General features: G+C 42.3%; 1 protein-coding gene across 1 annotated transcript in view; it reads right to left on the bottom strand.

The window, feature by feature from the left end:
* The window catches only part of LOC148505499 (uncharacterized), a 92,427-nt gene that overhangs the window by 24,438 nt on the left and 52,371 nt on the right, over window positions 1-15,618 (bottom strand). The window contains exons 33-44 of the mRNA XM_088448111.1: window positions 14,455-14,613; window positions 12,815-13,014; window positions 12,382-12,488; window positions 11,844-11,962; window positions 11,208-11,369; window positions 10,827-11,032; window positions 9,290-9,393; window positions 7,869-7,984; window positions 5,950-6,117; window positions 5,651-5,859; window positions 915-1,027; window positions 685-803 (exon numbers count right to left, since the gene is read on the bottom strand). Coding sequence (XP_088304237.1) covers window positions 685-803; window positions 915-1,027; window positions 5,651-5,859; window positions 5,950-6,117; window positions 7,869-7,984; window positions 9,290-9,393; window positions 10,827-11,032; window positions 11,208-11,369; window positions 11,844-11,962; window positions 12,382-12,488; window positions 12,815-13,014; window positions 14,455-14,613 — 1,782 coding nt within the window. The remainder of the gene's footprint in view (window positions 1-684; window positions 804-914; window positions 1,028-5,650; window positions 5,860-5,949; window positions 6,118-7,868; window positions 7,985-9,289; window positions 9,394-10,826; window positions 11,033-11,207; window positions 11,370-11,843; window positions 11,963-12,381; window positions 12,489-12,814; window positions 13,015-14,454; window positions 14,614-15,618) is intronic.

The raw sequence follows: 15,618 nt of genomic DNA, 5'->3' as shown, positions 1-15,618 counted from the left end.
AAGAAAGTAAGATCACCATAAATAGGTTAACATGGCACAACTCATATGGCTTTGCTATGACTAAGATTTGGACTTCTTCTGACATCTAATTTATATCGTCTATCTATCTATCTATTGTGTATAATCTATCGATGTTTCTGATAGAGTTAAACTCTGAATATTGGTTTGTTCAAATTTATGCTGACATGGATAAACAGGAATGTGCACCTGTTGATAAAGTGTTCCATGTGCCTATTGTGAGAAGTAGCGGAGATGTACCAACAAGTGTTGGAATGCAAGGTCCTTGTCTTCATTCTCAGAAATAATGAGCAGAACCTCCTAATTATGTGTAAAGAAATATTTAACGTTAGTGCTTGCTTATTTATAGTACAATGCTGCCCCCTGCTAACACAAGTAATAGCTACCAGTGTATAAGTGACTATTATTCAAATTGTTTACGCATGCTCGGAACTGATAAGATATGGAATGAAGAAGCTATATAAATGCTTGACACGCATAATAACACTATGGTGTTCATTTACTCTCCGGACGTGAAATTAATCGTTTCCTTTCCAGATAGTGTGGTATCTATTTATCTATCTATCTATCTATCTATCTATCTATCTCATAGCTATCTATTTAAGCGATCTATTGCTATAGATAGACAACACTCAGTGCTGTTTGCTAATACCACTGTATACTTACAACTTGAAACTCAGGGTATACCGCTGTAATGTCCTCAATGCTGGCACGTGAACTGAATGCCCCCAGGTTGGCAGTAAGCCAGTCACTGCTGTCTCCTGTGCCTGTGGGGCATGCGGGTCCTGTAACAAATATAAATGGAAAATAAGAAATAACAAATAGCCCATCCCACCTACCATTCAAACATGTTTGTAATCACTAAGCAATGGGAACATGAATATAAGCTTGCTTACCATCAGTAGGAGAGAGCTTGCTTTGAATCTCAAGGTATGACTTTGCTTTGGTAAAGATGGCTTGTTGTATGTCTTCTGAGAATGCTTTATAGATCCTGCTCATGGCTGACATTCTGTATGTTTAGAATAGAAAAATAAGTCAATTAGCAGATGGTCTGGAAGACATTTTTGTGCTGCATATAAATTACTTGGAATGTACAAGTTTAACAACCAATCAAATATAAGATTGTTCATTATCAATGGTATCACGTAATACAGGGGCGTATCTATAATGGATGCAGGGTGTGTGGTGCACATAGGCCCCAGGGCCCAGTGGGACCCACATCGCACTCCCTGCACCCATACATTATACTCACCTCTCCGGAGTCCCACATTTGTACTGCACAAATCACCAGGAAAATGGCCACAGCTCCATTTTCCCAAAGATTTGAACATGCACAGTAGAGAAATCACTGTGAACATGTTGCAGACGCCATGTTTCCGGAGACCTGCACATGCACAGTAGACTCTGACACAGTGCTAGAGTATATGCACGGCTGTGCTGAGAGAAAGAAGGGGACCCACACAGAGACCCCTCCTCTCTTAAGCCGTCCGTGTGTTCTGCACAGAACAATTTTTTTTCTACCTAGACTTATATGTCCCAAACACACCTCTGCACACCTCCCTCTCACCTAATGTCCCTTCAATCTATTCTTAACATTGTTACTCATCTCCTTTTCCTCTCCCGCCACGTGGCATCTGCTCAGAACCCAGGTTAGACTCCTCTTCCTCTCACTTACACAGTCTTAAACCACTTCTACCTATGGGGGTGACCCAGAGATGGCCACTCTTCCAGTAGCGACATCGTCTTTTATCACAGCCGCTACTGTGTCTTTGAGCTAATGCTGTGGGGGCGATGGGCGCCGTATTGCACCTGCCCTGTGGCAGGCATAGAATGTCCCACTGGACATGGCCACCAGTGTCAATGCATCTGCGTCTTTAGATGCAGTTGCTGACACCTACATGTCCGCAAAACGCCTTTATCTGGTAGCCACCCCACCCGGTTACCACTCAGAAACGCCTATTGAATTTGCATGGATCTGCATGCAATTTTGATCTGCGCCTCCGTGCGGTAATCATCGGGGCGTATGCACAATGCGGCTTCACCGCATCCGCAGAGGGAAACCATTGGCCACTTGCACCCGATGGCTTCCTTGTGTCCATGTCTCAATCACCCTCTATGGGCCGTATTCAATTTGGGGCGAAAAGTCCGAGGTCGGACTTTTCACCCTCATCACTGTTTTTCCTGAGATAAAGTATCGGGCGCATGCCCGCTTTATCCCAGTATTCAATTAGGACCTGGCGGAAAGGTAAGTATCGAAAAGTCCAGGGAATTTTTAGGAATTCATCCAGGCACCCCACTAAAGATGTTCAGACATGGGGGATCACTATGGATTTGGCTGCAGAAGGAATTCGGGGTTTTTAATAGCCGCGGCAGGTGCATAAATGCGGCTTTAGAAGAAGGGGTGAAGAATAGCACTTCGATTTAAAAAACAAACAAAAAACTTGTCCCATCAAATTTGGGGTACGTGAAAATGGGTACAAGCATATCTTTAAGTCTCTAAAATGAAATTCTTCAAAAATGCACCTTCCGCAACCACCCAAAATGAAGAAAACACCTGCCGCATACTTGGAAACCCACCCTGAATCAATTTTGCTAGTTTAAAACTTTGTTCTCCAATATTTTTTTTTCTCCCCAAAATTGAAGTAAATTTTTTTGGGTGTCCTTATAAACTTTTTAAACTTTTTTTGACACAGATTTATTTTAGGAGACATTACAAAGGCTGCAGGCTATTTTTTTAAGCCTGCACCCCTAAACCCCAATTCTGCACTTTTTTTCGCCATGTATTACATGGTGAAAACTTATCCCCGATTTCTAACAAAGGGCTTTTCGCACCTGCGAAAAGTATTTGAAATTGAATACAGTAAATTATCGCTGATAACGGGATTTTGCAGCCTAATTGAATACGGCCCTATATCTAACCTCGTCTCTATACACAATCCCTACACTCCTCCTATGACCGGCGCCTATCCTCCACTTAGTTACCACAGGGGGTACCACTTCTGCACTTTCCCTTGATCAGGTTACAGACTATCCGTCCCCCCTTCCTCTGGGAAATACACGATTTACCTGGACCCACCTGGACTCCCGGGTGAGTAGTGCATGTTCCAGTGGGAGGGACGGGGTAGTCCATCAGCCGCGGAGGGAGAAGTGCCAGAGCAACACCACCTGTGCCAGCTGCTGCGCACGCCTATGACTACAATACATGGAGACGCCGCAGATGCAGAATTAGACAATTGTTTCTCAAAAACTTTACATCGTCGGGAAATGGGCGATTCCGCCACAAAATACGATTAGCCAAAAATTGCATCACTAACTTTACTCATCTCTCATAGAAATATATATAATACTTGAATACGTGATTAGCAGCACTGTTCTTTTACCTGTATTTTGAACATCTAACAAGATTTATCCACACCGTCCCTACATCACACAGCCTCCATATCACACTGTCCCTACATCACACTGTCCCTACATCACACTGTCCCTACATCACACTGTCCCTACATCACACTGTCCCTACATCACACTGTCCCTACATCACACTGTCCCTACATCACACTGTCCCTACATCACACTGTCCCTACATCACACTGTCCCTACATCACACTGTCCCTACATCACACTGTCCCTACATCACACTGTCCCTACATCACACTGTCCCTACATCACACTGTCCCTACATCACACTGTCCCTACATCACACTGTCCCTACATCACACTGTCCCTACATCACACTGTCCCTACATCACACTGTCCCTACATCACACTGTCCCTACATCACACTGTCCCTACATCACACTGTCCCTACATCACACTGTCCCTACATCACACTGTCCCTACATCACACTGTCCCTACATCACACTGTCCCTACATCACACTGTCCCTACATCACACTGTCCCTACATCACACTGTCCCTACATCACACTGTCCCTACATCACACTGCCTCTACATCACACTGTCCCTACATCACACTGTCCCTACATCACACTGCCTCCATATCACACTGTCCTTACATCACACAGCCTCCACATCACACAGCCTCCATATCACACCGTCCCTACATCACACAGCCTCCATATCACACTGTCCCTACATCACACAGCCTCCACATCACACAGCCTCCATATCACACCGTCCCTACATCACACAGCCTCCACTCCAGTTTTCACCTCACTTATTACCACAGCATGAACACCTTTACTTCAATCACCCCCCTTATTCAGTATCTACATAATCCTCTGCTTTACCTACTTCTTCCACCACTATCCTCTCCCTCTAGTCTCCTCCACTTGCTGATCCACCTTTTTTCTCTCACCAGTCTCCCTTACAACCCTCTACTTCTCTCAACCATCCTTCCTGTTCCTCCACTCAACTACCTCCCTCGCTCCATGGACTTGCTACCCCACCACTAAGCCCTATTCCCTACTGTCTCTGCTGGTCCCCTCTAGGGCTGCCATGAGAAATCCTGGACCAGAGTATAGCAACATCCCGGGGATGCCCCCCTGGAGGGGGCATGGCCACTGCATGTTGGGCATGGCTGCACCTCTCTGTGGGTGGGCCTAGCATGTAAGAAGTACCCACTCACAGGAGCATGGCAGAGCATCCAGCAGCCGGTACTCACTGTTAGGATGGCGGGACAGTCCCATAATAGCCACATTTTAGCTGGATGTATTTTGATGCTAAAATTTAACAGACAAAAATTAAAGGGCAAACTACTTTAATTTTGTACATTTCTTATGTAAATAACACATAAATAAAATCTATTTTTGTCATATAGATGAATGAAGGACTTCATTTTGACATAACACAGGGTCATCTTATACACATTCCGCGGCATACATCCTAACCCACTGCTCCATGCTCCTTCCTCACTATCGACCCCTTCTGTGTTGCCTCTGTCTGCCCCCCCCTTTAGAATGTAAGCTCTCAAGAGCAGGGCCCTTTTACCTCATGTATTTTTCATCCTTTACTTACATCGTTATCTACTCTATACTCCAAATGTTTATATACCATGTACTTGTCCTGCAATGTCTTGTACTGTATGTCACTGTTTTCTTGTTTTGTTCAAATGTTTATGTACTGTTTATGTACTTTGTTTATGTACATTGTAAGGCGCTGCGGAACCCTTGTGGCGCCATAAAAATAAAAGATATTATTATTATTATTATTATTATTATTATTAATAATAAATAACCAAAACATTTCCTTATCTTTTTGGAATAAGAATAGTCTACATATAATATTACGGGCTCAATTTATCAAGAGCTGAAGAGTTATTTTGCCGGCATAAACACCGGCAATAGATCCACTTTCTGATATTTTTCAAAAGGTTAATCGCGGAGAAATCAGCCTTACTATAGTTTGTGCAGTTTATCACTGCTATCTCCTATGAGTATGGGGACGTTGGCCAAACTATATTTATCGGGCTGCAATACACTTAGCTTTTCGCTGCTAGCTAACGCCTTGAGATAAACCACTATGCACATGGACGGACGATACTTCACATTAGAGAACGAGAGGTACTGCCAGTTAAAGTTGGCTTTCATAAAGCCCTATAACTCACAGTGCTTAATACAAAGTACAGTACAATTACGTATACAAATACACCGTCTCATTTTCATTTTCTTACATGGTATGGAAGGCGTCGCAGGTACCGTTAGTTGGTATCCTCTCAATTTGATCAGCATTGAGGCTTGTCACAAAGAGTCTGAATCTGCCCTGGCAATAGTCCGCCCACTGGGTAGTGGTGAACATAGCAAATTGGGGTGAGATCTTCTCAAAAATGGCATTGAACAGAGAACTTTGGATGCTGAAGTTTGGCAAGGATAGTATGCTTCCCTGTAGGAAACAAAAATAATGGAGACAACTGAACATCTCATACAACAGCCAACATTTTGCTTATGTTGCAGAATCTGGACTGGCCCTTACCTTCTCCGCCATGGTCTGGAAGCTGAACAGGAAGTTGTCCACTTGGTCGAAAGACATTCCAGACACACTGTTTATTAGGATTTGGGCACTTTCTTGGTTGTTGAGTGCATCTCCACTGAAAGCCAACTCTCCTATTTGGCTCGCACTCAGGGAACCAATAGCAGAAAGCTGCAAATGGATAAAATTGTACATCATCGATGACTCTATGATGTGTCTTTAGATAAGGCACTGGTAACGCCAAAGACTATACTGGAACTAAGGAATATAGTGAGAGAGGCCACTATGGGCATGGGAGATGTCGATTAGGAGGAAACATTGGGGGAGATGGAAAGAGATAAAGTGGAGATAGATAAAGTGCCAACCAATCAGCTTCTAGATGTCATTTTACAGGCTGTTTTTGCCTTTAAAATGAATGACATTTTAAAGATAGGGGAAGACTGGCAGGAGTTCCCGCAGCGGCAGCAGGTCGCAACCTGTTAGATAAGATCCCCCAGGATTAGTACATCTACCCCTTTTCTCTCTCTCCGCTTTATCTCTTTCCAAGGTTTGATACAACTCCCCCATTGTTAGGTTCATGTATATATAACAGAAGGAATGTTGGAAGGTAGACATGATCTCTGTGTAAAATTACATTCGTGGGCCTTCACAGAGGGTAAATAGTCACCCTCTATGATGGAAAGAAGATCGATTTAATCTACGGCTGAGAGAAGAGTTAGACAATGAGATGTGCACTCACACAAGAATCGGTATTTGCAGACACTGCAGATAGATCCTAGAAAGGTTTGGAACTCTTACAAGGAAAATATAAAAGGGTCTATTTACTAAGCCTTGGATGGAGATAAAGTGAAAGAAGATAAATTACTAACCAACCAGCTCCTGTCATTTTTCAAACACAGCCTGTGACATGGCAGCTAGGAGCTGATTGGCTGGTACTTTATTTCCTTTCACTTTATCTCCATCCAAGACTTAATAAATAGACCCCAAAGTTTATGACCACACGAACTTTAGAGTGTGGATCCACAGAATTATTTGATGAGCAGTATGGGGTCAGGAATACTGTATATTTTGATCTCCTAAGATAAATTGGACTATGCTGTTTTGGGTGTTTTTTGCCCACGGCTGACTGTTAATCAAGTTCAACCCTGAATATCTACAAACGTCTGCATAGCGCTGTCATTAGGCGTATACAATGTTTTTCCCACACATGTTTGGCTAGGAATGTCTGTTCTGGGGAAATTTAAATAGTGCATCATTTTTCTTCATGAACTTATTATAACATATTTACTTAACCCCTAACCTGCTAAGGACGAGTGATACTTGCCCTCTACAAGAAGCTTAAAACTGTCCAGCAGTTAAAATGTGGCAAGAAAACCCGCCTATCACTGGCCGCTGTTTGCGGGATAGGACATTCCAAAGCCTTAATCTCCTTGTTCCTGACTGAAAACAATTTAAGGGCAGCCTAAGGGGAGGGGTAAAGTCCCCTGTTTCAAAATAGGGAGCAACTGTTTAATAATTGTCTACTGATCTTTTGAAAAAAGTTACTATGAGTGGGAGAGGCTCTATAAACACTCCATCTACAAAATAACCCTGAGCACGCTCATTTTAACTAGGACAATTCCCTATTTTATATTTGGTCCTCCTGTTTAATTATTCACAGTTGATTTTTTTTATATGTATATAAATATCATTCCTCTTTTTTTCTCTGAAGTAAATTATGGTGACTTCATTTTAAAAAGTGTGTCCCCTTAGATACCAATGCAGATAGTTTTTTAGCTTTTTTCGCTAACTCCTGGAAACTACTGTGCATTTTGGTCTCTGTGGAACATGTATCAAGTCTTGGGGGTAAATTTACTAAAGTGCGAGTTTTTAGAAGTGAGTTTTAAAAGTGATGTTGCCCATAGCAACCATAGTGAACTTACCCCATTGAAACTAGGTATGTAGTGACTGAAGTCTGCATAACCAAAAAACACACAGAATTTGCCGAAAAGTCTTTTAACTGTAGCACTGCTCTCTTCACCGCTCACAGGGCAGACACCTGTATTTAGTAGATGTGGATAAATGGGTCAGCACAGGTTTATAATTATTTATTTCATTTATTTATTTATTTATTTAGTATTATTGTGGGTGAACAATGGGAAGTGCAGAAGCTGCACAAAATCAGGGAGTTCTTATTTTCTGTAACACTGCACTGACTGAGGGGCTGATTCAGCCGTGGACGGAACTGTAAAGCTGCGGGCAGGCTATAGATATATGATGTATGCACGCAGGCTATAGATATATGATGTATGCACGCAGGCTATAGATATATTATGAATGCACGCAGGCTATAGATATTTGATGTATGCACGCAGGCTATAGATATTTGATGTATGCACGCAGGCTATAGATATTTGATGTATGCATGCAGGCTATAGATATATGATGTATGTACGTACGCAGGCTATAGATATATGATGTATGTACGCAGGCTATAGATATATGATGTATGCACACAGGCTATAGATATATGATGTATGCACACAGGCTATAGATATTTGATGTATGCACGCAGGCTATAGATATATGATGTATGTACGCAGGCTATAGATATATGATATATGCATGCAGGCAGCTTTGCAATTCCGTCCTTGCAACTATGGTAAAGCAGCAGGAGGCGTCACGCCCCTTGCATGCTTTACTTATCCGAGCTGCTTCCAAGGATGCAGCATTTGATAATCTAAGTTGCCATCGGCCTGCTGATGGAGATCCTGGCCTCTTCCCTCCCTCCCAATGGCGGCGACATGCCTCTGTTTCGGGAAATGGAGGCCGTCGCCGTCCCCTCCCCACCCACAAACGGCAGCAGACTGGTGTGAGGAAAAGCTGAGGCCACTACTTCAGAGCTTTTTTAACACAGATAAAGGGGTCTATTACTAAGCCATGGATGGAGATAAAGTGAAGGGAGATAAAGTACCAGCCAGTCAGCTCCTAACTGTCATGTCACAGGCTGTATATGAAAAATGGCAGTTAGGAGCTGGTTGACTGGTATCTCCGCCCACTGGTTTTCCGTCTGAAGCCGTCTACAGCTGACTCCCACCCCATGTCTGTCAACAGACGGATCAATCCATCTGCACTTGCAAACCCCAACCGTCCGTGGGCGTGGTACGACACCTGCGCAGTCAGCGATCACTGCGCACGAGCGGTTTGCGGATATCCAAGAGATCCGTTAGCATTTCCATTTGTGTCCCAATCAGCATAAGGCCTTAAAAATCTAAGTTGCAAATAAGTTTTAATCTGTCAAGATTGGTCAACCGATAAATAGAGATGTCCTTCTTTAGGTGTACGGTTTTCACATGACCCTTACCTGAGCTTCCCACATGGGCGTCAGCGTAATCACGTATGGCTTCATAAAGGTTGGTTTGGACGTCGTGGCTGAAGTCATCGAAAATGTTGCTTAGTTGCTCTATACTGGATAGCACAAAATATAAATCAGGATTATAATGTGGTGATCTCGGGTTAAATACAAACTCCATAAACCAATACAGATTAGGGTGAGATTTATTAATGCTTAGAGATAAAGTGGACAGAAATAATTTTCTAGCACAACCTGTAATCTGACAGCTAAAAGCGGATTAGTTAGTACTTTATCTCTCTTCACTGTATCTCTCTCCAATTGATACATCTCCCTCTGAGAGACAAATACAATACACTGTATAGTAAAGCTGCTACATTACTGGTCTATATGTTATACTTAAAATAACGGACTCTTTCTTTCAATTTGCAGAAAGTAGACATGTTTCTTTTTCTTACTGTGGAGGTGGGGCATTTACATCATTCCAGGAAGTGCAGAGGGAAAAGGGTGCTTTTTGAGGAGCACTCTGAGCCTAGGTGATTGGCTTACAGTCTCATAGGTAACAAAAAATGCTCTGTGGAATTGCACACAGTGGCATTAGAGTGATTTCACAGCAATGGGAAAAGCCCTGTTTTCGGGTCTTTGCCTAATAGCTATGGATTGGGAGTTCTGTCGCTGTTGGTGGTGCTGCTAGTGGTACCAGGAAGTCAAATAAAACAGTTGAAACTAAGACAGTGGACAATTAGCCAGAGGACAATTGAAGAGAGATGCCCTTGGGGCTGACAGGTGAATTATGAAATAGAACAGTCTGACTTGGGTTTGACTACATGCCAATCTTTCCCTTCTGCTCGTCAATATTCTGAATGACGAGAAGGGAAGCCATACCGAACCCAGGCAGAGACTTCTTGTTACTGTAATGAGGTGAACTCCATGACTTCTGTGTTTGGGACACTTTATACATATACAATTTGTAATAGAGCAACAGGGCAAATATGGGGGCAAGAGTGTTGTTTGCCTGATGGGCTTTATCTGAAAATCTGAATTGTTGGGTTTAATTCGGCTTTGAGTTATGGATCATATTGTATCATATTGGGCAGCACAGATGGTGTAATGGTTAGCATTACTGCCTCACAGCGCTGAGGTCATGGGATCGATTCCCACCACGGCCCTACCTGTGTGGAGTTTGTATATTCTCCCTGTGCTTGCGTGGGTTTCCTCCGGGTACTCCGGGTTTCCTCCCACACTCCAACAATATACTGGTAGGTTAATTAGCTCAGAACACAAAATTAACCCTAGTGTGTATGTGTGTGCGCATGTGATAGGGAATATAGAGTGTAAGCTCCACTGGGGCAGGGACTGATGTGAATGGGCAAATACTCTCTATAAAGCGCTGCGGAATATGTGTGCGCCATATAAATAACTGGTAATAAATAAAATTGTTTTATCAATGATAGCAGAATAATTGTCATTCAATAGCCAATGGAAAAACAGTCGAGACGATCAATGGTGTCTTTCTAGTTTCTCCACCAGCGGATACAGATTTACTTACATGATGGCGTAGCCATCGCAATCAGCAGAGCCCAAGAGGACGGAGAGTTGTTCCTTATCTATGCTGGAAAGGAACGGCTGTAATCTGACAGACAGGAGGTTACTCCAGTCACTGGCGGAATAGGAGGACAGTTTAATCTTGATAGCGGAAATGGACAAAGACAGGAACTTAAGGCTGATTTTAGCGTCTGTAATCTTTATGTTCAGCTGCAAAACATAATAAACATGGCGTGTAATAACTTAGAGGTGTTTTATATCGTCGTGCAGAATTACGTTTGCAGTAGGGGAAATATGACTAGGATGGATAGATAAGATAAAGAATAGGATTTAACAGAAGCAGGTTTGAATTTCTACAGAGTTACTTTTATAAGAGACCTCGTACCTCCTGGAGCGATGAAGAGAATATATCAAGGAAAGAGTACACATCATCAATCTCAAACTGCTCCACTCTTCCGGCTATTTGATAAGCGACCTCTTCCTTGTTGATTTGCTGTACAGCCACGGTTGCCAGCTGGGTAGCGCTTACAGTGTTGATGACGTCGGTCTGAAAAAAATGAAGAGCAACTTTTTGCAACCAGTTTCTGATGGGAAATAGAGAAGTGTCATTTGGAATGGACGGGAAGATGTATTTAAAAGGCTCAGGGCAAAATTTACTAAGCGGAGGTTTGACGGCGGTTTGAGTTTCTATTCTATTCTAAACCCCGGTGGTTTGGTGGCAGTTTCGCAGCGGTTTCTAAATGACAGTCCTGTTCTATTCTATTCTAAAATGTGTTTTGATGGCAGTTTTGCAGCGGTTTTGGCCTTAGTAAATCTGCAGAAAGCAAACCACAGTCAAAACACATTTTAGAATAGAATAGAACAGGGCTGTCATTCAGAAACTGCTGCAAAACTGCCACCAAACCCCAGGGTTTAGAATAGAATAGAAACCGCCACCAAACCGCGGGGTTTAGAATAGAATAGAAACTGCAGTCAAACCGCCACTTATTTAATTTTGCCCTCAGACTTCATTTTCACTCACAGCCTGGAATTTCACGGACCACTGTGAGAGATCACTAATAGAGGCATATTCCGCAAAGCTTCCAAGATTGCTATCCAGCCAGGCTTGGGTTCTGTCGGTTGTTTCCCCACAGCGAACTCCTACAACACAGAATTTTTTTACTTTTAGATTGTGTTTATATATCTGTTGTTTATTATCAAAGGCACTTTTTACTTAATTGTATTTGTCAATCTACACATTCTTAATTTAAATGATCAAATAGAATTAGTCCACTAGTAATGTGCACAACCTGTTGGTCAGGTTCCCAAGTGGGATCCCAGAATGTGTTTTTGGGATCCCCAGATTCTCAGCTATTCAATTATTTTATTGGCAATCATCTGTTTGAACAATGGCACATTGACGTTTGGGGGCACAAATAGTTAAAAAAAAAAAAAAGTTTTAGCATGATCAAATTATATACAACAGAGTTTACAATATTGTAAGATGCCATTATATTAAGAAATTGAAAGGACACAATAGGACGGTATTTAGGATACACTGTCACTGTTACATAACTTACCATTGTTACTGCCAATAGAGTCAAGCTGATGTTTGATGCATTTGTTGAATACAGACTTTTTGGTTACCTCTTTCATTGAATGAAAGGATTTATCAAAGCCTTTTACACTGTAAAACAAAAATTGTTCTGTGCTGTCACCTAATGTCATATAAATGCCATAGCAATCTACTGCATAAGGGTAAAGTTATTGATATTATTGAGATAATAAGGATTAAGCTATTGCCAATAAACAGAGAAATATAACTATATTATTAACAGACCACATAAGCTAAGTTTAGCCTCAATTGGTGCATACAAATCAAATATAATGTTGCACCCCTTTTATAGGAGCACAGCAAAGCATTAGTCTGATTCTGCTGCGATCATGTAAAAACATCATTCATACATTTGTGCCAAAGGACCATTTCTGCTATTTGAATAGATAGTTACTCACACTTCGTGATAAGAGTCACAGTTCAGAGGAATAGGGAAGGTCTCTAGTTCTGTTTCATCTACAGCAAACAGGATGTTCTCCAGGGTCACTTGTGTCAGCTGTTTCCAGTCTTCTGATTGGTAACCTCCAAAGTCAACTTTGATTATGTCAAAGACTTTAGATACGATCAATTCCACCTCTGAGCTCTCTCGCAGTTTCTCCTAGAATAAATGAATTATGAATTAATCTGTAATATAAATGATATAATGGGCCACTTTCTAATCATACAATGCAGCGACGTAGTAAACCTCTCTGACAGTGCCAGATTATGGGGCACATTTATCAAAATGTTCCTCTGATATCATTGATAAAAAGTAACTTTTAGCACACAGAATATGTCCGAGGCAGCTGATCTATATTTTATAACCAGGGCTGTTGCTCCAGTTGTCCTCATGCATGAGCCCATTTTCCGCAATTTTTGTTTAATAGGCTTCCCTATGCAATGGCACAGGGAAGCTTCCTTATGCAAAAGCGATGTAACCCCTTCCTGTGTTGCGCAAAGCAACAGAAAGCTATTAGGCCAGCGCAGGCTCTGATTTCCATTGGAAATAGATGTTTGCCATTTTTCAATATGCCCTTAAGGGTTATATGTACTAAACTTTGGAGAGAGATAAACTGGAGAGAGAAAAAGCACCAACCAATCCGCTCCTGTCACTTTACAGTGTTTGAAAAATGACAGTTAGGAGCTGATTGGTTGGTACTTTTTCTCTCTCCAAGGCTTAGTACATCTCTTGAGCATTAAAAACCGATATTACCCAAGTGGTGCTGATACAGTGATGTGTGATCATTTTCTGTATAAACAGTGAGTTCTGATGTCATTGTTTATAATTTGATCAGCTCTGATGTCATCTAGTCATTAGGAAGTCTTGTGCATTATATAAGGATAATTATAAACGCTACTGCCTCTTGCTTTTGATTGGTCTAGAAAACTCCACATGGTATTTCAATAATGTACAGGAAGGATTTCATTATGCCAAATATAATGGATCTATTGTAAGTCCTGGAGGGGAGGAAGTCAGCATGTCGGCAAACGGGATGCCGACGGTCAAAATACCAGCGCCGAAACCCCGACAGCAGCTGGGATCCCGGCTCCAGAATCCCGACTGCTGGCATCCCGAAGGTAAGTAACGGGGGTATGGGGAGGGTTAGGTTTAGGGTTAGGCACTAGGGGGAGGGTTAGGTACTAAGGGGGAGGGTTATTTTTAGGGTGCGGGGAGGGGAGGCTAGGTTTAGGCACTAGAGGGGGAGGTTATTCTGACAGCCATCATCCCAACTGCCGGGATCCCATACCCAACCCCTCTGGAGTACTTTGATTGGTCTGACTTTACCCATGCTATATATATGCAAGAAATTAAATTTGATATACACCACTTCTCTCCCCACAATAAAATAGAATTTCCTTACTGCATTGTACATCTCCTGTTTAGGGGCTATAAAGGTAGATCCCCAGAAAATTAAGGATTTTTTTGCCCAAATTTTGGAGGCTATATGTGAATTCCGTCTGTCGGCTTCCTGAATGCTGCCCATGTTGAGGGTATCCTAGAGCTGCAGCCTTATGAGCCCAGTTTCTCTGGGCCAAGTTTCAAATTCAGAAAACCTACCGGAGCCTCAGAGTTACACTGTTGTAGGAATTCTGTCACTTTCTCAGTGGTGGTTATACTGTCAAACACGGTAATGATGACGCTCTCATCCTGAAGTCCTCCATTACCAATCACATAGTCAGCAACCTGGGCACCAGATAAGACCGACAGTGCTTCACCCTAGTGGGAAGAGTGAATAATCAATATATTACCTGAGTATGCTTAGTAATTGTAACAAAGGGATAAAAAACTGTATAACATTCATATATAACACATGGGCAAATTAACAAACGGGCCTATTCATCAACACTAAAATAATGTTTTTAAGGACATTTTCCTTAAATAACGTTATTTTGGTATTCATGAACAGACTTAGCACAGGAGATATCACAGATATCTCCTTGCTAAGTTCCCCTGCGTTAATTTCCACACTCCCCATACATTAGTACATTAGTATGGGGATGTGGAAATTGTGGTATTCATCAAATTCCGAAAATTATGAATTTTCGGAATTTGATGCAGTTACTATTCGCCACTGTGAGGAGGAGAATAGCAGAACCGACTTACCTATATCCGCGTGTGCAGGTCCCCCGACGAGTCCCTCCGGCGCTCTGCTCCGTCCTCAGGCTCCGGAGGCTGGTCGGACATGTGTGCTCCCCAGCAGAGCACAAGAAAGTTTAGAAGAAAAAAAAATTTTTTTTGTCTGCTGAGAAACCACATGACAGACCAGCAGGATGGAGCCGGAGGCTGCTGCGCGGACAAGTAAGTCGGGGGGGGGGGGGGGGGGTTGATTCAGGTGAGCGGAGGGGGGAGGGGGGTCGGGGGGGGGTACACAAACTTACCGCATCTGTAGGCAGTGCTGCTCATGCGCTGGTTTTGCAGATGTAACAGCGCATGCGCAGCACTGTTTCCAGATGTGATAAGGTAGTGTAGGCAGGGAAAAGTATCTATTTCCCGAAAAGCTGTCATTGCAAAAATGACTGCTTTTTGGAATAGATACTTATGGAGAGGTGGAATGATGAATTCCACCTATAATTAGCTAGAACTCCATGCGAGTTCTAAACCTAATTATCTCTAGAGAATTTTTAGGTTTAATGAATAGGCCCCACAGATAGATATACAGTAGATAGATACTGTATAGATAGAGATATAGAAAGATAGATGGATACAGTATAGATAGAGAGA

This window comes from Taudactylus pleione, unplaced genomic scaffold, assembly GCF_031769625.1.
Source record: "Taudactylus pleione unplaced genomic scaffold, aTauple2 ptg000451l, whole genome shotgun sequence".
In the NCBI taxonomy this organism is placed as follows: domain Eukaryota; kingdom Metazoa; phylum Chordata; class Amphibia; order Anura; family Myobatrachidae; genus Taudactylus; species Taudactylus pleione.
The sequence above is the reverse complement of the archived record's forward strand: the minus strand, read 5'-3'. Positions and strand labels throughout refer to the sequence as shown.